The sequence below is a fragment of the Notolepis coatsorum genome (genome assembly GCF_963971535.1).
Source record: "Notolepis coatsorum genome assembly, chromosome: 20".
NCBI lineage: Eukaryota > Metazoa > Chordata > Actinopteri > Aulopiformes > Paralepididae > Notolepis > Notolepis coatsorum.
Window position 1 is genome coordinate 65433016 of NC_140184.1, and position 24018 is coordinate 65457033.

The 24018-nt window shown below is 44.7% G+C and overlaps 1 protein-coding gene across 1 annotated transcript; it reads left to right on the top strand.

Moving 5' to 3' along the window:
• The first annotated feature begins 1324 nt into the window (after positions 1-1324).
• On the top strand, positions 1325-20713 carry gcshb (glycine cleavage system protein H (aminomethyl carrier), b). The gene is made up of 5 exons (XM_084337417.1): positions 1325-1491; positions 3151-3230; positions 18506-18569; positions 18675-18806; positions 20275-20713. Exons 1-5 carry the CDS (start codon positions 1341-1343, stop codon positions 20370-20372), a joined length of 525 nt encoding a protein of 174 aa, XP_084193543.1. The 5' UTR covers positions 1325-1340; the 3' UTR covers positions 20373-20713.
• Positions 20714-24018: the final 3305 nt, after the last annotated feature.

Sequence of the window (24018 nt, forward strand, 5' to 3'; positions counted from 1 at the left end):
TGTATATAAAAAACAGTACTCTAGTAACAGTAGAAATCCTGCATTCAGAATTATACTCAAGTGCAACTATTAAAGTAACTGATATCATATGTACTGTAAGTATCAAAAGTAATTGTCATTCATCAACATCTTATATCTCAGTACGAAGAAGTGTTTCATGGATCCAATCATGCTTGCCCTCGTGGCGTTCTCTCTAAGCTGCCTGGCTCAGTTATGAAGTACAACACTGATTGCATGTCTTGTAGAATATCTCCATTAAAAGGAAGTAGACCTCGTCGCAGGTGTTATAGATAAAAGTAGAGTCGAACAAAGTGGATGTTTGCTTTGAAATGTAGTGAAGTAAAAGTATGTTGTTGCTTTCCAGCCCTGAAAGACACTATATAAGCATAATATCAAATATAAGTACCATTTAGAGGTTTAAGTGGTTCTTCAAATAGTAACTGTATGGTTTTATACACTAGGGGCCACTGAGCAGGGAGAATAAATCTCTAGTGCATGTAGTAAATCGGGTTATGGGGTGATTACCATTGCCTCAAATATTACAGGTTACAATATAGAACTTTCTGGGTCACCTGTAGGCCTATTGCAAAGGACCAGAGGCCTCTATGGAGTCCCACAAGTACAGTATGCACCCTCGAAGCCACCACGGATGTAACACTGAACAGGGAAGAAGCCACTCTTGAAGCTACTATTTCATTTCAGAATTTTCAAAATAAAAGATGAAATTGTAGATACTGCTAAATGTACTTGTTTTTATTTTCAACAATTGTATTATGTATTGTTATGTACTGTATGTAAGTTATAGTCATCATCATAATCATTATGATTATTGTTGTTGTTGCCGCACCACTAGTTTGAGACAAGGTTTTGGGGCTTTGAATAGTATCGAATATAATGATTTTGACATTGTTTAACAGGAAGGAATATGTACCTTCACAAGCAGGAATTTGAACATATTCCAAGGTCTTGTGATCGTTTGTGAGCGGCATCGCTGATTTGAAGAATTTTACCCTGACATTTTTTATTCAACCTTCTCCCTCTTTCTTTCTTTGTCGCTCTCTCCGCGAAGCTGTCACATTGTTGAAACAAACGTCAACATCAAAGACCAGGAACATAAGAAGGATTGTGAGTTAACTTGTGACTATAACAGTTGACTAATATAACGTCACGTCAGTCTGACAATACCTCGCATTTGGCAGAGAGCTCCCTCGGTCTCTCGTGACCCAACTTCCACTGTGCTGGTTTTACTTTCTGACGGGAGCGCGCACAGGGGGATGGTGCGCGGTCGCGCCGCAGACAGTCAAGTGCACGTAGATCTGTTCGCTCGACACTCAGTGAAGATGGCGATGAGAGGAGCGCTCCGATGCCTTTCTGCAAACTTTCCCCCGAAACCGCCGCAGCTCTCACAGATAGCACAGAGCACAGCAACTCGACTGTTATGGAGGACCGACATTTCACGAACACTGGGTACAACTTCACAACTGTCCACAGGTAAAATAAATTGTTACAATGTTGCCCCAAATGTAGCCATGATGTCTCTTATATATACATGCAGACTGGCCACACATTCCAGCCTGCAGTGGTTTCCCACGGTTACATTTGGACTATTGGCAACAACGCAGAATAGCACAGCGAAATGGAATTTACAAGCCACACTGTCACTTTGTTGTCATTCGTTTTGGACTACTGCCCTGTGGGGGTAAGTTTGGTCAACTAAAGCCCAAACTATTTAACCTCCAAAATATTAACTTCTGTGTAGCATTGTTTAAATGATCATTTGAAAGATATGTACTTACTAATCCTCAATTCAAAATGGTTACTACAATAAGTATAGCAGGCCTTAGAGAACAAATTATGGCTTGTTAAAAAACTGGCCCCCGCTGTCTCGTGCCCGGCCGTGTCGGCGTCGCTCATTAGAGCAGCAGAGTCCCGCATGATCCCGGTCGTCATCCAGCAGGACGAGTTGTAATAAAGGCTTCCCTGACACCTCAACATGGACAGCAGCACTATTCGGAATATTTCCAGTCAACCCTTTTCAAACTGCATTCATCCTTATTTTCCGCCGTATAGCCACAAATACAATCCTCATCATGTTCACATTTTCAACACACTCTTAGGAACTTATTTAGCTCTCAGAACATCAAAACAAGACAAGAATCCATTCGTTGTCAAGCTTCTCTATAGAGGCAAACGCCTTTCCAACAGGGACATTCAGCGTCGAGGACACAATGCTCCACTGACTGAGTCTTGTTATAGTCAGATAGTCCAGTCGAGCCTCAGCATCTTGCACACAGTTCACAATCTGGTTCAAACCTGTATTTTTTCTGCATGATCTGATACCAGCATTGGAAGCTGTTGAAGCATTGTCCCTCCTGGGTATTGGAAATGTGACAGCATGTATTTGACACACATATTCACAGTTTAAGGTGTTCTTATTCTTACGTGATAATTATAGATTTCAAATGTTTTAAGAAATAAACTGCATTTCATTACAAATGTGGTGATTTTTTCTTAATCACAAGTAGAAATAACAATGCATTCCTGAATGGATTTTCCAATTAGATAAGTTTAAACTGTACTAGTGATTGATATAGAAACATGTTATTATGCATAACTGCAGCACATAACTGCAGCCTATCCAACCTTGTTACCATGCATCACTGCTATAAAATTCCTCTCCAAATCGTCAACAATTGAAAGGCGTTGGACTATATCAGGAATCTTGGAATTGTACTTTGCAGTCTTCTAAAGGATGTTGCAGGTGTGTTACACAAGCAGGCCTAATAGCCTGTTCTTGGGATCAGGTCAATAGTGCATGTGTTCTTTGGTCGGTTAAATGCAAGAGCCATTTGGAGAGTTTTTTAAGCTTGACCTCTATTTTTTGTCCATGTGACTACTGACATAACGACAACCAAGATCCGTTTCGATGGTCTGCTCAAAGCTACCCCTGAGATTGATTGGATGTTTAGTAACACCTGTTAGAAGATGATTTCGTCATCATCAGACTGTACATCGATAATGTTGCTTTGTGTATCCTCTCCCCTTTATTTTGGCCACAGTGTCGGGTAGACAAGACCAGTCATTAAAGTGGTGCATGCACTAATTAATCTGCCATCTACTAATTCCGTCCTCTGTACTCTTTCTCTGCAGCCCTAAAATACTCAGAAAAGCATGAGTGGGTATGTGTAGATGGTGGAGTGGGCACGGTTGGCATCAGCAGTTTTGCTCAGGTAGGTTGTGTGGGGTCTGTATTCATTGTTGATCACTGATTTATGGCGCACTCGGTTGAAACATTTACTGTTGTGGTAATAGATATGTGATACACTCAATGCCTTCATTCTCTCTTGGAAGTGCTCCTCAAAGAGTTGCCCTTTGCCCACGGGAGCTGTAGTTTAATGAGACCGACTACTCTTTTTATGACCTTCTTGTTCGAGGCAATTGATGATTACTTTTACTACGCCAGGCTGGAGTTGTGTGCCAACACACAGTGTGGTAGCAAAACACAGACACTTCCTCACAGAGCCTGGTTTTAATGGCAAAATATGCTCAAATAGTAAATATGTTTGACATGTTTTCAAAATGTCCTCAACAAGAAAATCTTGTGAAGCTGCAGAGACTGATCTGGTGTCTGATATCCGCTTTATTTTGTATTTTTGAGTGCCGGGCCAAAGGCTACATTTTCCACATAGACAGAGGAGCGGCATTGCAAGTTTGTTGGCCAGACTGTACTGTAGTTCTGATGTGCCCCGATATGGCATCCTGAGTCCGCATTAAGTCAGCACTGAATAGGGTGTTACATTTACATTACATTTTCTGCATCCTTGATTATATTCATGATGTTTTGTTTTGGTTAGTATGCTTTCAGTTCTGACCTTTTCCCCCACTTTCGATGTTGACCTGAAAGCCCTCTTCCAGACATGAATATTTACAGTGTAATCCATGACCTCTTAGGACGGTGAAATTATGTTTAGTTGTTTTGGCTCTGTACTCCAGAACATTGGATTTGAAATGGAACAATAACTGTGTGGTTAAATTGCAGACTTTCAGCTTTAACTTGAGGGCATTTACATCCATATCGAGTGAAGCCGTGTAGGAATAGTAGCCCTTTGTAAGATAAGATATTCCTTTTATTGATCCCCTTTGGGAAATTCAGGAAAGTGTATTGGAGAATGCGGAAATCGATCCCGCGAGCGTTCTACCATTTGAGCTAATTCTCCGTATATTGTATACATAGTTCCCCCCCCCCCCATTTTAGGAGACCAAAAGTAATTGGATAAATCATAATTATTTTAAAGGGACATTTTGACAAATTTTTACCTGAATCCTATCGTTCTGAGGAGACTGATAATCAGACATAACAAAGTATTCTGTTTCTTGATAGAGCACATCTCGATTGAATAAAATGTTTTCCCTTTAGGGCTTTGAGCTCTTCATTTTAGGTTTTAATTCTGGTGCAGACCTTCTAGCAATGCTAGGATATAAACCTCATTTGGGTGTAAGAGCTCACACAAAGTTTTAATGGCCTCATAAAGTCAGAGCCCCATTCATTGCCTATGGAGCAGCCCCAGATTTGACATGTTACGTCGCCGACTGGACTGTTCAGGGCACAGGAAGAACATGAGAATTCTTAAAGGACACTCCTGATATTTTGAGAAATTCACTTATTTGCCATCTTCCCCAGAGTCGGACAAGAAGAGCGGTGGCAATTTCCTCCCTGTGAGCCCAGTACAGAGAGAGATCTGGTTGCACGCTAGCCTAGCTTAGCACAATAACTGGAAGCAGGTGGCAGTGGCTAGCCTAGCTCCATCAAAAGTGAAGAAATACACCTTCCAACAACTCCTAAACCGTCTTATTTACACATTGTGTCTACATGTAACATGTCGTTTTTGAAGCAGATACACGATTGGATCTATTTTCTTGAGGAACAAGGTGACTCTGGGGAAGATGGCTTTCCCAAAATGTTGGAGTGGTCCTTTTGAAAATGGGTGTCATTCCCCTTTTAATTTAACCAATTACTTTTGGTCCCCTAAAACGGGGGACTATGCAATAAAAGGACTACCGGTATGTAAAAAGGGCTACAATTCCTATTAACACCCTCAAATTAAAGCTGAAAGTCTGCACGAGTCATTCCATTTGCTAGAGTACAGAGCCAAAACAACAACAACAAAATGTCACTTGTCCTAAGATTTACAAACTGCACTGAGATATGAGATAGATATTGTGAGGAATATGTAGATACCAACCATGTTACTAGCGTGTAGGGAAGGGGGGTAAATAATGTTTGAAATTCTGGCTAAATTTTGAGGAGGGATAAATGCAATGGCCATTTTTAAGCGATGTCTTGACCTCCTTTCAAGATATCTGAATGAAAATGGGCTCAATGGACACCTAAGAGTCTCACCTTTACAGTAGGGCTGGGCGATATGACGATATTATATAAATATCGGGTACAGTTCATTAACGATACACTTTTTAAACGTATCGTGGATATCGTGATGTTTTGACCAAGAGGCTTGTGTCGCGTCAATCTGGTCCACACGTTGACACTTTTGAACAGCGCCGCCCCACACACACACTACTGCATCAAAAGTTACTACTTATGATAACAAAGGCATTCGTTTTGTGGCATTAACGTTATATAGTTACACTTTCAATAACATCAGCGTATTTACATTTACATTTACATTTAGTCATTTAGCTGACGCTTTTATCCAAAGCGACTTACAAGTTCTGTACGACAAGCCATCAGGAAGGGCACAACTCTATCAGCTGAGCAACAATGTTCATCAAAGTGTTGAGTGCTACAGTGTAGGTTAGTTTATTAGGACAAGTGCATGACAGTACGGTTAGTTAGGGTTAGATTTTTTTTTTTTTTTTTTTTTTTTTAATTCAGATAATGGTTGAAGAAGTGCGTCTTTAGTCGACGGCGAAAGATTGGACGTGATTCGGCTGTCCTAACTGGGGTGGGTAGTTCATTCCACCATTGTGGGGCAAGGACTGAGAATAGGCGACTTCTCTTTGATGACCCTCCCGGAGCTTGGATAGGAGTAGGTCTGAGGCGGCCAGAAGATGCAGAGCGTAGGGGTCTTGAGGGTGTGTAGTTAGAGACCATTGACCGGAGGTAGGCGGGAGCGGTTCCCTTTGCCGCACGGTATGCTAGGTCGAGGGCCTTGAAGCGGATTCGTGCAGCAATGGGGAGCCAGTGCAGGTCCCTAAGAAGTGGGGTGACATGGGCCGACTTCGGTAGGTTTGAGATCAGGCGGGCCGCTGCGTTCTGAATGAGTTGAAGAGGCTTAGTGGCAGTGGCCGGGAGGCCAGCGAGCAGTGCATTGCAGTAGTCGAGGCGGGAGATGACTGTTGATTGGACGAGGAGTTGGGTGGCTTCTTTTGTCAGGAAGGGGCGTATCCTTCTGACGTTGCTCAGGAGGAATCGGCAGGTTCTGGTCGTTGCTGCGATGTGAGCAGAGAAGTTCAACTGGTCGTCGAGGACAACACCAAGGTTCTTGGCGGTCGGGGACGCAGTCACAGCTGCATTCTCGACTGTGATTGAAAGGTCGGTTAGGGGGGAGGATTTGGCCGGCAGGTGGAGCAATTCTGTTTTGCTTAGGTTCAGTTTGAGGTGGTTGGACGTCATCCAGGCTGAGATGTCGGACAGACAGGCCGAGATCCGCACAGAGACGTGGATATCTGAGGGAGGGAAGGAGAGGAAGAGTTGAGTATCGTCGGCATAACAATGGTAGGAGAAGCCATTTACATAGCAACGACCGAGGTCGACCTAGATATAGCAAGCGTTAGTCGACGTTCATATCTCAGCCCGTGCTCACTCAGTTGTGCCCATTCTGCGGTCTGTTAATAAAGTTTTCAATCAGACAGATGTATGGAAAGGCTTTTATTATAACATCCGTTGCAGTAAAATCATTATGCCTCCAGTCGTTTAGTCCTTCTGCGGAGCTAAAAGCTAAACGTCGGCCGCGGCGAGCTACCGCTGCCATTGTTATTGTCATTGAGCTCTCGAATGGCGGAAGTAAAAAATTAATACGCGCTTGCCGATTGGTGCTAAGAACAGCAGGGCGGGTGCAAGCGATGTGACGTAATTGGCAGACGCGACTGTCAATCAAAATGATTCTGTTTGCCGACTGAATGAATGAGAACGTTATTAACAGATTGCAGCATGGGTACAATACAGTACAGCTCAATACAACAACAGTCAACAGTGGACTGGAGGATGCAGACCAGAGAAAGACTTTCGTCTTGTTTACATCAGGGTCCCCCATTTTCAATTCATCATATTTCATATCTAAATCATATAATATCTCATTGCTAAATATATGCAATATATAATCTAATAATCCAATAATCTAAATCTAATATATAATATAAAAATGCTAAATGCATGGGTATTTTATTTTGTCTTTAATGTTAGCTTGCAAACTCAAATACTGTCTTGGTAAGCCTCATAATGAATTGTTTGGGGAAAAAAAGAAAAACATCGTGATGCGTATCGTGTATCGCCGAAAGGTCAGAAAATATCGTGATATCATATTTAGGCCATATCGCCCAGCCCTAGTTTACAGCCATGGCCAATCTATGTTAGTCTCATGCAGTTCGGGTCAAAGCCATGCAGTGGCTGAAACTGTACAGCCACAAACTAGAGACCCATTCAGAGCACATCGGTTTACCTAGGTACATTGACAATAAGGGGGGGTTTCTGAGGCATTTTCAGAACAGAAGTGCTCGCCATCCATTCACCGCAATTCTTTCAGAAATCTCCAGATGTGAAAGCTTTTTGATACCAAATCACAGCATGAATTATTCTAAGGTGTTTCTTCCAGATTTTGATGTCTTAATGTGGTATTTTGAAGGAATTATTGACCCTATCTTTTAAATTATCTAGTGGTAAAAAATTGTTACATTTAGCATAGAATCCGTAAATAATTGTACCAACCCAAAAACTGTTGCAACAGCTTATGAGACATAATTGAGCATGGGAATGGCTATCATTAGGCATAGATATAATGTCACAAGCCTATATACACTCAGAATATTCACAATATAACTTGATAATATAGGTGAGATAATGTTTTAATAGTACATAGACAGAAACATTGACATAATAGTGTTGATCTGCATCTCAAATGATTACTTAGTGTCCCAGCTTTCCAATGGTGTATGGCACGTATATATCGGTACCTACTTATGACCTTGACCTTGAGTTTTGAACCCCCTGGAAAAAACCTTAGGACTCAAGGGGTTAAAGGGATAGCTCTGATTTTGGAATCCTAGTCCTGTTTGCTACTTAGATTAGATACAAATGTATTGTCATCATGCAGCATAAGTACAGTACAACGAAAATAAGTGTTGCATCCAACCAGAGTGCAAATGTAACAATAAAGTGTACAATGTTCAGGTGATTAAACTGGGTATAAAATATATAAATTAGTACTACTGAATAATAGTGCTAATCAGATGTATGTACAGAGTTGTGATACAGGTATTAAGACACTATGGTAGTAAGTCATACTGGCCAGCAGCGTCACTAGTAAGAGTAGGTAGGGATATCTACAGATATGTAAAAATGCTTATATGCAGGTATATACAGACAGATGTGGATATATATATACTGTATATACGGTAAGTATATATGATATATACGGTATATACAGCATTATTGTACACTATCATACAGAGTTATATGGGTTATATGCATGTGTATAAGCAGGTATACAGAAGGATTATATGCAGGTATATTCAGACAGATATGTATATATATATATATATATATATATATATATATGCTGTAAATATATACATTTATATATACAGCACTATTGTACATGCTATCATACAAACTTATATGGATATGATTACTATGATTACAGTGTAGGCAGGGCATTTGTTGACAGTGAAAGCAGTAGGTAGGTATAAATTGAGTATAGGCAGAGTAAAATATGTGTACAGTATGGGTAACAGAACCTAGTGTAAGCTATAGGCAATGGAGTTCAGAGTTTATATGGTATGGGGGGGGGTTCAGGGAGATGACGGCTGAGGGAAAGAAACTGTTCCTGAGTTACCAATGATGATTACATGATATCTACTTTGTGTGCATAGGCGGCGGGTGAGCCGAACATTAGGGGAGGCAATATCGTGGGGTGCGTGCACAATTTTTCCTTTTTTGTCAATACACACACCCACTAGGCTATGCGAGGCGAGCCCCACTCATCTAATATATAGTGCAAATTAAGTGTTCAAATGAAGGCATCCAATAATAGATTAACCATTGTCTTACCTTAATGCAGCAAAATGCCACGTTTCGTCTGTCTCTCCTGGTGCATTGTTGTTCTTAGCCAGTTTTCTCATTGCTGAGAAAGACCGTTCACAACTTGAATCACAAGTTGCGGTGCTGACAGCAATGAAGGGAACGTTTTTCATCATTTGGATCTCATCATGCTTTGAAAACAATGTACATACAGTAGCTCTAAAAAGTTTCCACGATTTGATGAACTCGGACTCTCATCATGTCCTCTTAGGAGCAAGCCCTTGTATGCCAAGATAAAGCAACATACAGCCTCAGGTGATCTGTAGTTATGCCCAGGTGCAGCCCGGTGCAGCTTCTAAATTACTTTGTTTATATGCCTTGGAAAAAGACTGTATATCCATTTCGCTTTTTGAAATTTGACTCAAAATAGCGCGCTGGTGTTCGCTACAAAGCGATTGGCGGGTGGAAATTCGGAACGCAGATGTTTGCTTTACTGCGGCCTAGGGCTGTCTTAAATACTTCGAAGCTTCGAAGCTTCGTTCGATGGCACAAGCTTCGAACATAAAAAAAATAATCGAAGTTAAAAAAAATATATATATATATATATATATTTTTTTTAAACTTCGATTTGTGTGTGTGTGTGTGTGTGTGTGTGTGTGTGTGTGTGTATGGGGCCATTGGGTGGGGCCAGGGGACAAATACACTGGAGGAAAGTAACCCAGCTCAGCACTGCCCAAATTATATCATCACTATTGCCTGTTTGAAGGATATCATCCTCAAACACATATACACCTACATGCCTTGTAGAATTCCACACATAAGAAAGAAAGATACTGGGATGAATAAACAAAATAGGAAATAAAATGTAGAAATGCATGCAATACATAAATAAATATGAATCTCCATATATGAAATAGAACATTTAGATAAGGTGCTACTGAGATGTTTTGGTGAGTTCTTTGTTTTTTTGTGGAAGTAGCCCTTCTTAAAAATGCATGAACATTCACTGATAATTGGTCTGTAGTGGAGTCTACAAGGTCTACATTGCCGGACCATGTAGAATCCGGACCTTGTAGACTGACATAATTCTGTGCATAGTTTAGTCTACACAGGCCATATTTCAAATAATCAAAATCTTACTTCATTCATCTTAAACATTCTTGATTTGGGGGATTGGTAGTTCCCATGAAATCTGAAGTTGTTCAAACGACAACAGCGATCCACCTTGAATTAAATCACACAGCCGTGTTGGCTGCGTCACAGTCACGAAAGGGGCTACTTAATTAATTAATCCAATCCACTTTATTTATAGAGCACATTTAAAAACAACAAAGTTTACCAAAGTGCTGTACAAGTCCCACAACATGAAGGCCATGAATTAAAAAGCTTGGCCCCGAAGCTTTGATTGCCAAAAAAAGCTTTGAAGGTCAGCCCTAGTGCGGCCTGCGGGATCAGGGTGATCATGTGAATGATGTGATTGGCTACATTATTTAACCTGAGCCTATGTGTAACTGAGGGGTTACAAAACCCTGACTGTATTAAAGATTGTGATAGATTAAACCACTGCTAGTTATGTACTTTAATTACTGGCCAGACAGTACATCAAATATAGATGGTGAACACTCACAAGAACACGGCATTGACAATGAAATAGTATTTGAGGGTATTTTATTATTATGCAACATTAGGTTACAGAATGAGAATTAGGGTCGCGCTTGTATGGCGAAGAATATGCGTAAAGTCAGTCAATAGCAGGAGTCACTAAGAATAGCAGGAATCCTACGATGGGTCTAAGTTGATGCCACCGGTTGTATAATAGCAACTATAGAAGGCAACGCTGGTACCGCCTGGAGACAATGGGTTCCCTCCGGGGTGTAAGGCCTGGAGGGTAGAGGAATGTTCGGATACTCAGTCTGATTCAATGAAGAATAAAGAGACTCCATGTACAGGAGTCGGTCCTTGTAAATCCAACGATCAGCAGCAAAGCAATAATTGTAATCCAAATGCTCGATGGCACTGATGACAGCTAGCCAGCCTCTGTCCACGAGGCCAGCCCGAGTGGTAATCCTCACAAGGTTGAATCCCAAACGATAGTGGAAATCAACGAGGCTCTTCTCCGGGTAACACGTTCCAAATCAATATAATCCAACCAGTAATGGTTCTGCAATCGCCAACGCTGGTTCTCCTGTGCACATGTCCAATGAACGACTATTTACTTCACATTAGATTAGGTCGAACTTGACGTTACTGCATTAAACTCTGACACTTTACTATTCTATTCGCACATGTTCTCAACGCTCTGTTAGACGCACTGCTGCTCACTTCACTGTTACCGAACTTGTCACACTGCTTGTTTAGACGAACTGCTGCTGTGCGCACCTGCGCCAGCATATATACTTAAGTGGTTTTCTAGTCCCAAACCTAACCGCTTGGTCCTGAATCAATACACTGCCAAGGGCATGTCCCGACTTGCCCCAAACTCGCCCATTGCACCTGTCTGAGTGCGAGACTGCCTGGCGCCGCCGTCAGGGGGGCATTATTCATAAGGAAAGTGAATATTACTATGGTTTGAACGCAGGTAAAGGGATATACCGTGTATATATAAATAATATACAAAGTATATAAAACAATAAAGGTAGATTCTCAGTTTTAATCTGGCCCTTCACAACAGCCGCCTCCTAATTAGTCCGCACCTAATTAGTTAAGGGAGACAGATTAATAGTCCAGTCAACTGCTCAATATCTGTTGTGAGGAGTAGGGCAATCTACAAAGTCAGTGGGTCATGATCGTCATCAGGGGAGTCAGGGAGCTCTGGCAACTCTATCAGCCTCGCCACGGGTCGGGTGTAAGTCCGCCCTTGGACAATAACTTCTGCCGCTCTGACCTTCCCGTCGGCACCAGTGATCACTTTGCTTACGCGGCCGGCCGGCCACGCAGCTCGGGGTAGTGACTGGTCCATGATCATAACGACTGTGTCCACCTTCAGGTTGTCCCTGTCCTTGACCCGCTTCTGACGGGCTGGAAGGGATGGTAGGTCGCTTAGGAGGAAGTGGGCCCGAGACTGGTTGATCTGTGCTTGGCTGTGTCTCCACATCCTCCGTCTGTTCCTCTTGTTCGGTCTGCACCTCGTCTGAGGAGGGGCCGGTTCCGGCCGCCCCATCAAGAGGTAGCTTGGGGTGCTGGGTTCGAGGTCAGCTACTTCGCTTGGCGTGCAGCTGAGGGGGGTGGAGTTCGGAACTCCCTCTTCTTGAGCCCACGGTTCTCTCACAGGCTTCTCGTCTAATGTCAATAGCCTCTCAACGGGCGGTACGAGAGAGTGGCCTGTGTCGCTCACCTTTGTGTGCAGGCAGCGTGTAGACGTGGGTTGGCTGGCGAGTCCGTAGAGGGGGCCCTGGAGCGTCCACCCCAGTCGGGTCTGAACCGCGACTGGGCATCCTTTGGGTCCAATGTGGGCCGCCTCGATTGGGACAATGAGGTCCGTGTGGTCGGAGCCTATGAGAAGGGTCGGTGTGGCGCCGTCGATGAGCGGTATAGGTAGTCTGCGTAGGTGCGCGTACTTCGCCATCAGCTGTGGGATGGGGTAGTTGTAGCTTGACAGGCCTATGTCACGGCCTGTAAATGCCTTAGTGATGCTGTACCGCTTCTCGGGCTGCCCGACCGCTGCTATTGTGAATGAGACGTTCTTGCCCTTTATGGTTTTCAGGTCTCTCTGAGTAGTGCGGATTGTCATTGTTTCTTTGGCACCCCGCAGGCCCAACTGGGCTGCGGCGGAAGCGAGGAGGAGAGTCTTTTCAGACCCATCGTCAAGGACGGCGTAAGTGTCCAGGACCTTGTCCTCGTAGCTCAGGAGCACTCTGACCACTTTGATGAGCACTCGGGGGCTCCCGCTGTACTTGGGGTCTATGTGGAGCACTCCTGTTGGTCGGTTGCCTTGTCGGGCTAGTCTTCGCATGTTATCCTCGCACAGGAATCGGCGGTGACCGGCTTCTGGGGGGTCAGACGCAATCCACTGCTCCATTTCGGCGATGGTCAGTTTCGGGAACACGTCGCACTGGTCCAGCCAGTGTCCTCTGCGGCAGTACGTACAGGCGATCTTCCATACCTCTTTGGCCGGGGGGTTGTGACCTGTCTGTGGTGACGCCGACTCGTCGTAGTACGAGTAGCACCGTGACTCCCAGTGTCTGCTGCAACAGTCAGGACACCAGGGGGGGGGTTCAGGACTGGTCTGTGGTGACACCGCCTCGGCATGGTACATCACCGTGACGGGCCTACTTTGGTTTCCTGGCGAACGCTGGTTGGTCTCATGCAGGACATCTAGGTGGGCGCCATCACACTTGCCGCATCTTTTCTTCAGGCGGCAGTCGGCTGCCATGTGGCCGCGCGCGCAGCGGAAGCAGCGGCGTTTGTCCTTAAGCCACTGACCTATTTCGGCTGTGGTTAAGTCTTTGAAGGCGTCGCACTGTGACAGCTGGTGTTCACCGTCACAGTACTGACAGACAGCCTTCCACTTCTCCTTGTGGGGGTTGTGGCTCGTGTGCCGTGACACAACCTCGGCCTGGTGCATCACGGTCACGAACCGGCGGTTGTCGTTGAACCTTCTCGGTCCATCTCTAGGGTCAGAGCCACTCCACACGAATGTGTCCAATCGTAGACTGCTGACCTCCCTGGCGAGGAAATCAGCTAAGTCTAGGAGGGATGGTTCTGGGCCGTTGGGGTCACTGTGGTCTCTCTGCCGCCGAAAACGCTCTTGACGGGCTGGAGGGAGCTTCTCCAGTATCCGCTCCACGTTAGAATTTGCATACAGTTCATGTCTCCCCTTCTCCTTTTGTGACCCCAGCATCCCCACGAGGGATTGTACCTTGATAGAGAGGTCATCTAGTGCTCTATTGTCTTTGGCTGGGGGGAGGCGGTCGATCTCTCGTATGTCTTGGATCACGTAATCCCATATGCGTCCATAGCGCGCGTCGAGGGCCACCAGAGCTGCGGAGTATGGGGTGCTTGAGTTGGAATGTGCCAGCGCTATGTTATGCGCTCTGGGCACCTTGAGATGCTTGAGGAGGATGGCATATTTGTACGACTCGTCGTGGACATCGGACATCATAGTCTCCAAACACATGCGTAATTCCGTGTACTGTGCTTTGTCCTCGCGCGTAAAGTCTGGGAACGTCGGTGTTCCAAGGTAAGACGCCATGGATGGCTGGGACACCGATGAGTGTAGGGGGAGAGGCCTCCTGGGCGAGTCTCCCCGTACGGGTGGTCGTGGGTTAGTGCTGGGTGGGTACCAGAGGCCGGGCCCCCAGGTGCTGCTCCTCGTTGCTGACTGTGTATTAAACTCAACCCTGGATTGGGTCGGGGGTTTGTAGCGCAGTGACTCGGGGCTGAGGTCGGGGCTGTACTGGGCCTCCTGGTCCAAAGTAGGTTCGTGCTGGTGGGCTTGATATCCCTCCTCTTCCTCCGCTAGGTCCTGGAGTCTTCTAGTTAGTTTCTCGGCGACGTAGGCGGGATCTTCCCGTTGGCTGGGTCTCGTAGAGACCGGTCGGGGAGGGGGCTCTGCGACGTAGGCAGGTTCTTCCTGCTGGCTGGGTCCCGTGTAGACTGGTCGGGGAGGGGGCTCGGCGACGTAGGCAGGTTCTTCCTGCTGGCTGGGTCCCGTGTAGACTGGTTGCGGAGGGGGCTCGGCGACGTAGGCAGGTTCTTCCTGCTGGCTGGGTCCCGTGTAGATTTGTCGGGGAGGGGAAGGTGCCCTCGACCCGTGTCGTGATGATCTCCGGGAGCTCCGGGTGGAGGAGTGAGGGGTCACCCTCTGGAGTAGTTGCTCCACCATCTGCGCCTGCAGCCGGTCTCTTTCCATCTCGCGCTGTGCATTGGCGGTGTCGCGCTGTGCATCGCGTTGCGCGTGGGCGGCGGCGCGCTGAATGTTTTCTTCAGCCTGGAGGCGCCTCTCTTCCAGTCTGATGGTCATCGCTGTGTCGGCCTGGAGGCGACTCTCTTCTAGTCGGATGCGTTCTCGCTCGTTCTGTTGTTGCGCCTGGAGGCGCTCTCGTTCGTTCTGTTGTTGCGCTTGGAGGCGCTCTCGTTCCACTGCAGAGTGTTCGCGCTCACTAAGTGTCTGTGCTTGGAGTTGGTCGCGCTCACCCTGGAGTCGGTCTCTTTCGGTTGAAGCTGTCAGCGTGGCGATCAAGGCTTGCGCCAGTCTCTGGTCAGCCTCGCTGGGGGATGACACTGGTGGAGGTGATCGGGCGCTGACAGGGCTTGGTGGAGACCTGTCCTCCTGGCGTGCTCCGAGGTCTATCTCTTGAGCGCGGTACTCTTCTCGTGGTTGCGCGCCGAGGGCTGTCTCGGGTACGCGCTCTTGGGTTGGTTGTGCACCGGGGTCTATCCCTGGAGCGCTTTCTTTATCCTGGAGCGCTCCGGGGTCTATCCCGGTGACGCTGTCTGGAGGTATAGTCACGTCATGTCCCGCTTGGTCCCCCCCGTGAGCTAAGTCAGTTTCGTTTGAACCCACTGGGGTCTCTACTGGCAGGGCCGCCAAGTCGATAGGAGTGGGCATGCTTAAACTATCCGTTTTATCCGTATTTAACGTCCGTTTAGATAAGCTAGGGGGTAAAACGAAAGCGAAGTCCTCTAGATATGGAGGTGGCTGACGTTTGCGCTGCGGGCGTTCTAGCTTGGGGGAGCCGTTTGGAGAGTGTCCACCGCTGGCCATGTTAATATTAATATTATATTAAATATCACTGATACCCTCCGGCTCGAAGGACCAATTGTAACTGAGGGGTTACAAAACCCTGACTGTATTAAAGATTGTGATAGATTAAACCACTGCTAGTTATGTACTTTAATTACTGGCCAGACAGTACATCAAATATAGATGGTGAACACTCACAAGAACACGGCATTGACAATGAAATAGTATTTGAGGGTATTTTATTATTATGCAACATTAGGTTACAGAATGAGAATTAGGGTCGCGCTTGTATGGCGAAGAATATGCGTAAAGTCAGTCAATAGCAGGAGTCACTAAGAATAGCAGGAATCCTACGATGGGTCTAAGTTGATGCCACCGGTTGTATAATAGCAACTATAGAAGGCAACGCTGGTACCGCCTGGAGACAATGGGTTCCCTCCGGGGTGTAAGGCCTGGAGGGTAGAGGAATGTTCGGATACTCAGTCTGATTCAATGAAGAATAAAGAGACTCCACGTACAGGAGTCGGTCCTTGTAAATCCAACGATCAGCAGCAAAGCAATAATTGTAATCCAAATGCTCGATAGCACTGATGACAGCTAGCCAGCCTCTGTCCACGAGGCCAGCCCGAGTGGTAATCCTCACGAGGTTGAATCCCAAACGATAGTGGAAATCAACGAGGCTCTTCTCCGGGTAACACGTTCCAAATCAATATAATCCAACCAGTAATGGTTCTGCAATCGCCGACGCTGGTTCTCCTGTGCACATGTCCAATGCTACACACGAACGAACTGGGTTGCACGATATACAATAAATGAACGACTATTTACTTCACATTAGATTAGGTCGAACTTGACGTTACTGCATTAAACTCTGACACTTTACTATTCTATTCGCACATGTTCTCAACGCTCTGTTAGACGCACTGCTGCTCACTTCACTGTTACCGAACTTGTCACACTGCTTGTTTAGACGAACTGCTGCTGTGCGCACCTAAGTGGTTTTCTAGTCCCAAACCTAACCGCTTGGTCCTGAATCAATACACTGCCAAGGGCATGTCCCGACTTGCCCCAAACTCGCCCATTGCACCTGTCTGAGTGCGAGACTGCCTGGCGCCGCCGTCAGGGGGGCATTATTCATAAGGAAAGTGAATATTACTATGGTTTGAACGCAGGTAAAGGGATATACCGTGTATATATAAATAATATACAAAGTATATAAAACAATAAAGGTAGATTCTCAGTTTTAATCTGGCCCTTCACAACACTATGCGTGATTGGTTACTGCCTGCTTGGAATGTTAAACGCTGCCACCTAGCCGATTGACACCTTCGTCGTTGACACCTTGGCCAGCGGGCTGCAGCACAAGACACACACAATAGCATGCGCACATATATTATATATACCGTACATTTCGGACTATAAGCTGCACCTTTTTTCCCCATTTTTCGACCCTGCGGCTTATATAACGGTGCGGCTTATATGTGACTCGACGTGACCAAACCCGAAAATGTAAAAATCTAAATATTGCTTTTTTGACTGCATTGAAATGTTATTTATCTGTTCCCTTATTTGCTCAACTTAATACAACTTGTAAATGAGTTAATTCTTGTTATTTGTCCGACAGTATTGTGTCCCAATGCTAATTACGTAATTAAACATTAAAACACCTGCGGCTTATAGTCCAGTGCGGCTTATATATGTACACATCATTCAATTTAGCTGCTGCGGCTTATATTCAGGTGCGGCTTATAGTGCGAAAAGTACGGTACATTTCAAGATTCCCAGCATAACGATTTGGGTAGGCCTAGCCTACCCTATAGCCTTTATTACCCGCCGCCTATGTTTGTGTGCTTTGTGAGTATATTTGAGTGAGTTAGTTTATGGCTACCTGACTGGAGACAGTGTGAGGAAAAGCATGGATTGTACTGAGAAAGGATTCTATCAATCGACATCATCAGTAAGTAGGAAATAGGGCTAGGGTTCCAAAAATCAGAACTATCCTATTAACATTCTTGAATGAATATTTGGTTTCAAGCCTTTAAATCCTAATAAAGTATTTGTTTGCCTCCATTTGATCAGTTGCATACAGATCTCGCAGCCCACAGGATTGGCATTACTTACATCCCGCAGTGCCACTGCCATGCACACTCTGGTCATACTGGTAGAGGATATGTTCATTGCTTGGATGATTTGTACAGTGGAATCTATAAACAAATTGTATATTCTCAGTGTATATATTTTCAGATTCCGAACTCCACTAAATAATCCAAATTATTTGAGTTTTACTTTATTTTATTTTATATATAAATCAAGCCATAGCTTAACTTAACCAGATGAAGCCTACGGCCAAAACCAAAGACTCCCAGCTAATGAAAATATTGAATATCTTTTATTGAGCAGGTAATGAAAATGTTTTTATATTGTTTGCCATAACCTCAAATCAAACAATAATAATCAAATAATCTTTTACCTATACTTATTATTATTTAACTTTTTTTATGTAGCAGTGTCTGGATCTCTACAAGGTGAAATAAACCCCATTAATGAGTGTTGTATTATTGTAGGAAGCATTAGGTGACGTGGTCTACTGTGGACTCCCTGAAGTTGGACAAAAACTTGATATAGCGGGTAAGAGTTGGGGACAGACATTTTATTTATGAAATATGTTTGAATCCAACCATGAGCAACAATTTACAATATTGTTGTTGTGCGCTCTTTTTGCTTTTGTTGCAGAGGAGTTTGGTGCCTTGGAAAGCGTGAAGGCCGCCAGTGAGCTGTACTCTCCTCTGACTGGGGAAGTGACTGAGATCAACATAGAGCTGGCAGAAAACCCTGGGCTCGTCAATAAAGCTTGCTATGAGGAGGGTAAGGATCTCGTGAAAACTTTTACATTTAGATAGCTGACGCTTTTATCCAAAGCCACTTACAAATTGTGTACAATAAGTCAGCAGGAGGGGTGCATCTAAGCCTTAACACATTGGCGGCCACTGGGATGAGTCTAATATCACTCTAGACGACCAGCATCAGACTTGGGGCTGTTTGTAGAGCTAAATCTATACTTTATAGTATTGCTATCTGTCCATTCTCATTGTCAATTGAGACCATAAACCGTCCCTTCAAAATGGCTTAAAAAAAAAAAATCATCAATACGTTCTCATTTTATAGCGCCGTGAATATAAGCGTTATAAGGGATTCCGGCTAGGATATTTCCTGGAAGGCTAGATAAAGGGCTAATAGCTACTAACGTTATATCCAATGGCATTTCCATTATACAGAAGCTACAGTTTAAACTCAAACTGCATATGATCGGTACGATCCTCAAGCATGTATGCATGAAAGGGGGCGGGCGGGGGACGTCGTTTCTTATTATTGATTACCAATAACCGTGTTCGTCTAAGTAGCCACATAGGCTGATCGGCTGGTTGAGTATCATAACAAGGCCTGATCGGGCTGTAATTTACGTGAAAAAGACCATTTCCCAGTTATTGATCGCCATCTGGTAGATCGATATGTCCATTGGCTGATGATAAATCCCCTTACTGCACACTGAAATCCGCGATCCAAAACGTATTCCGTGCAACAGACAATAGCTATCACTTCAGGTGAGTAGAAAACTACATTAGAGATATAAAAAAAAAAAGACAACTTCGGCCACAGGGAACACTGCATTATCGCGATAGCGCCCCTAAGAGGATCTGGCCGGTAATGCACTTTCTCGAATTCAAAGAGTAGGGTACATCTGCAGTGCAGCTCGGCGACCTTGAATAGGTTATTAAAATGGAATAAAAGCCAAAACAACTTGCCACGGATATATCCGTCCTAAGGTCCTTTAAGCATGGATTCGAAACACGGATATATCCGTCCTTGGGCGCCATTGTGTTAAGGGTACAGTAAGTGGTATTGTTTGTCTAGCAGCGTCAGATTTTTGTGCTATACTCTTGAGTGCATAATAGTATAGTATAGACATATTAGCATAGTCAGTAGTTGTATAGGCATAATAAATAGTAGCATAGCATAGTAACATATCTTTTTAAATTCAGATATTTATTGAAGAAGTGTGTTTTTAGTTGAAGGTGGAAAATGTGGTGGGTTTCAGCTGTCGTGACTATTATTCACCAAAGTGCAAAGTGCAAGATCAGTATCTGACCCTTTAAATAAACGTAGACATAGAATGAATTATGAGCAGATTTGAACAGATGTGACAAGGAAACTTGCTAGGACATTTTCAAAATGTTGCCACTTAACAAAATTATGTCTCACAACACAAATAAATTAAGTTGTTTCTCACTTGGTCTTGTTAATAACCCCCCCCCCCCCCCTCCTTATGTTGCAGGGTGGCTAATCAAGATGACAATTGACAATCCTGCAGAACTTGATAGTCTCATGGATGAAGCTGCCTATGAGAAATTTCTCAAAGCCCTTGACGAATAAACAGATAAACCTTACTATGTTGTTTGTGATGTAATTGTAATAGATTATTAGTGGTCAGGATTACTAATATAGCTGGTTTGATACTCTATATCTGTGATATTTATTGTGGTGCTGTAATTGTGCTATTAAAATAACCAACATTTTAATGTCTCAAATTAACAACTGTCTTTTTAGGATTTATATATCTATGAGACAACCTGAAGGGCTGTTGATCTACAGTTTATCAACAAATTGGGACTAATTTCAGGTGCTTTGTTAGTGCAGTAGTACTGAGATATGGTAACAGGTTGTAAAGTGATTGTAAATGCTGCCTGTCAAATACAATAAATTACATCCTGTGGTTTGAGGTCATTTTTGCTACCCTACGTGATAACTTCAAGTCTCTTAACGGTTGCTACTATCCTCTCAGAAATGTGCCAACCTCAACGCAGACTCGCAGTACATATGTCCTCGGCAAATTAAAAGTAAGTTAATAAATAATAATAATGCAGGACCTGTTGCAGAGGTCTTTATTCGGCATGCAACGACACTCAATGTTTTAGCGGTACACACAGCGGTTAGTTTAGCACACACACCGGAACACACACGCATGCATTGTCTCTTTAGGATCGCTGATGCGATTCGTCTCTGCGATTAACCCATCCCGTCGTCCTTCCCCCCCAAGGGCAGCCAGGAGCAGACAGGCGTCAACGTGAGCCGCGCCAGGGGACCAATCCAAGTGCTCCTGTCCGTCTTCGTCAAGGACGCCACAGCGTTAGCGATCTGTTGTTGTGCATGTTTTTCCATTGGGTTTATCTTATCGGGGGGGAAACCCTTGCGAGCACGGGGAGAACATGCAAACTCCACACAGAAAGGCCTGGGAGATACCCCACCTGGGTACCTGGCATCATGGAAACCTGGTCCCCAAGCGGGAATCGAACCCTGGACCTTCTTGCTGTGAGGCGACAGTGTTAACCACTACACCACCGTGCCACATCAAGTGCCACAAGTTAAGGGCGCAACAGGGATTTTAAAGTTGGATGTTTATTAGGAGGCTTGAAAGATTAATAATAATAATAATAATTAAATAAATAAATAAAAAGTTGCACAAAGTTTAAATGACTGAAAGGTATGTACAAAGATCCACAGTATCAATGCTCATTTTGGTAGAAGGTGTGCAATTTTCTCTTGAATGAATGAGGCACAAAACAGTCCAGATCCACAGCGCAATTACGTGGGAGCAGCCATTTGGTGGCATCAATGTGAAAGTAGGTGGCTACACTTGTTAGCTAATGCTAGCAGGCCTACAAGTTAGCTTTGCAATAGCTATGTCCTGGCCACAGTGTTTGAAGTTTATTTTGTCATGTCCCTTTTACAGTGTAGAGGAGTGCTATTTAGTTTCTTGGCTCCTCGCCTAGCAGCAGAACAAGTGGTGCAAAAATGAGTCTAAAAAAAGAATTATTCAAAGACTTTAAATTGGCAACATAAATTTGTTGGCGGCATTGTGCATACGATACCAAAAAGAGGATAGCAACCATTTACAAGTGTAATCTGGTGTGTGCATTGCAAATCAGTAGCAAGGACGGCAATAAAATAGTTTCCCTCAGTTCACAGGCCGGTTGTTGGTGTTTGTTCATATGTCTGAAACAGTTTGTGGCTGTGGTCCTTAATAATCCTGCAGGTGTCTGTTGTATATGTCCTGGATGGAGGGAAGCTCGCAACCGCAGATGTTATGGGCCGTTCGCACGACTAGTGCTTTGCGGTTGAGGGCAGAGCAGTTTACATATCAGGTGGTGATGCTGACTGAATTTCTTCAGCCACCTGAGGTGAAAGACGTGCTTTCTTCTCCACCTGGCCGGTGTGCACGTCCCAGGTGAGATCTTCGGTGATGTGGACACAGAGGAACTTGAAGCTGCTAACTCTCCACAGCAGACACGTTGATGTTGATGGGGTCCAGCCTTTCTCCCCCTCATCCGTAGCTAACAGTGTATTGCACTACCACAGGACCTAGCATGCTCTGTAAATAGCATGTACATATACCGATATGCCCTACTCTGTTTACTTGTTTTATTGCACAATGTCGTTCTATTGGATTCTATTATATGTTATTACCATTGTATTATGCACATCGTTGCGGGCAAGACCACCAGCATTTCATTGTATACTTGTATGCCGTGACAAATAAAACTCTTGACTTGACTTGACTTGACTTGACTTGACTTGACGTGACGTGACGTGACGTGACGTGACGTGACGTGACGTGACGTGACGTGACTTGACGTATAGTCCACAAGGTTGTTCACCCTGCACTATTGTGCTAGGTTGTCAATCTAGAAGGGCTGAGGTGTTGGGACCTGACAGTGGTCTGACAGGAAGTCTAGAAACCAGCTGCACAGCTTGGGGTCGATTCCTAGGTTCCTCAGTTTTGTGTCGAGTCTGACTGGGACTATGGTGTTGAATGCTGAGCTGTAGTCAACGAACAGCATTCCCACACGAGTCCTTTCCCTCCAGGTGGTAGAGAGCGCTATTGCATCGGCTGTGGATCTATTTTGCCGGTCTGCAAATTGGTGGGGGGTCTTTTCCGGTCATGGTCGGTAGTCCATCTTGTAGCTCTGAAGATCCTAAATGAGCCTTGATATAGCCAGTCAGACATGTAACCTGCCGCATGTTCTGTGTCTCGAGAGAGAGAGAGAGAGAGAGAGAGCTCAGCCACATCTGCACCCCAAAGGATTCCTCCGGGTGACAACACAGAGAGGAGAGAAGACCTCTAGCGAACTGCAGACACTATTTCCTCAACTATTTTCAACCCAAGGAAAGTTGAGGAAATAGTGTTTGCAGTTTGCTTAGAGGTCTGCTCTCCTCTCTGTGATGTCACCCGGAGGAATTTCTCAGGGGGTGTCGATGCTGCTGAGCCCTCGAGACACAGAACGTGTTGGCGGGTTACACGTCCGAACATCACGTGTCCTCCTCACAACGGAACGAGAGGATTAAGGTTGAAAATCAACCTTTTAATCTTCTCTAAAGTGTGCCCTATCTAGACTAAATTGTGAGGATAAGCAGACACTTCTGAAGCACATGTGCTGATAGGGCAAGCTGCCTTCTCTGTCACCTGGCAGTACACCTCTCAGTACACCTTGACCATTGCCCTTAGATGAAGATAGGAAGGGATTGCAGAAACAAATGGGTCAATGATTAATGGAGCAGTGGTTTCAGAATCAGTGAAGCAACTTGCAATGGGCCTGGTCTACAAGATACACTACACGACCAAGGTACCCATGTACATGTCAAAATACTTCCCAAAGGTCAGTGAATACCACGATCACAACACCAGAGGGAGCTCCACAAATCATGTAAAACCCAGATTCGGCTCAAACAAGGGACTAAACACGTTTCGCAATTATGCCACAACAATGTGGAACGCCCTACCCAAAGCTGTAAAGGAATGTAAATCACTACCCACCTTCAAAAACACTCTCAAAGAACACCTACGGGAGACTGCAATTCAAAACTGGCCCCTACAAATGTCCTAACCCATTTGTACAATAAAGACCAAGCATGGCTTTGTCAGTATTCCAATGTACAGCCCCACCCCACCTATCCTCCAATGTACAGTTTCCATGTCAAATGTATGTCAGTATTCCAATGTACAGTGCCCCCCCCCCCCCCC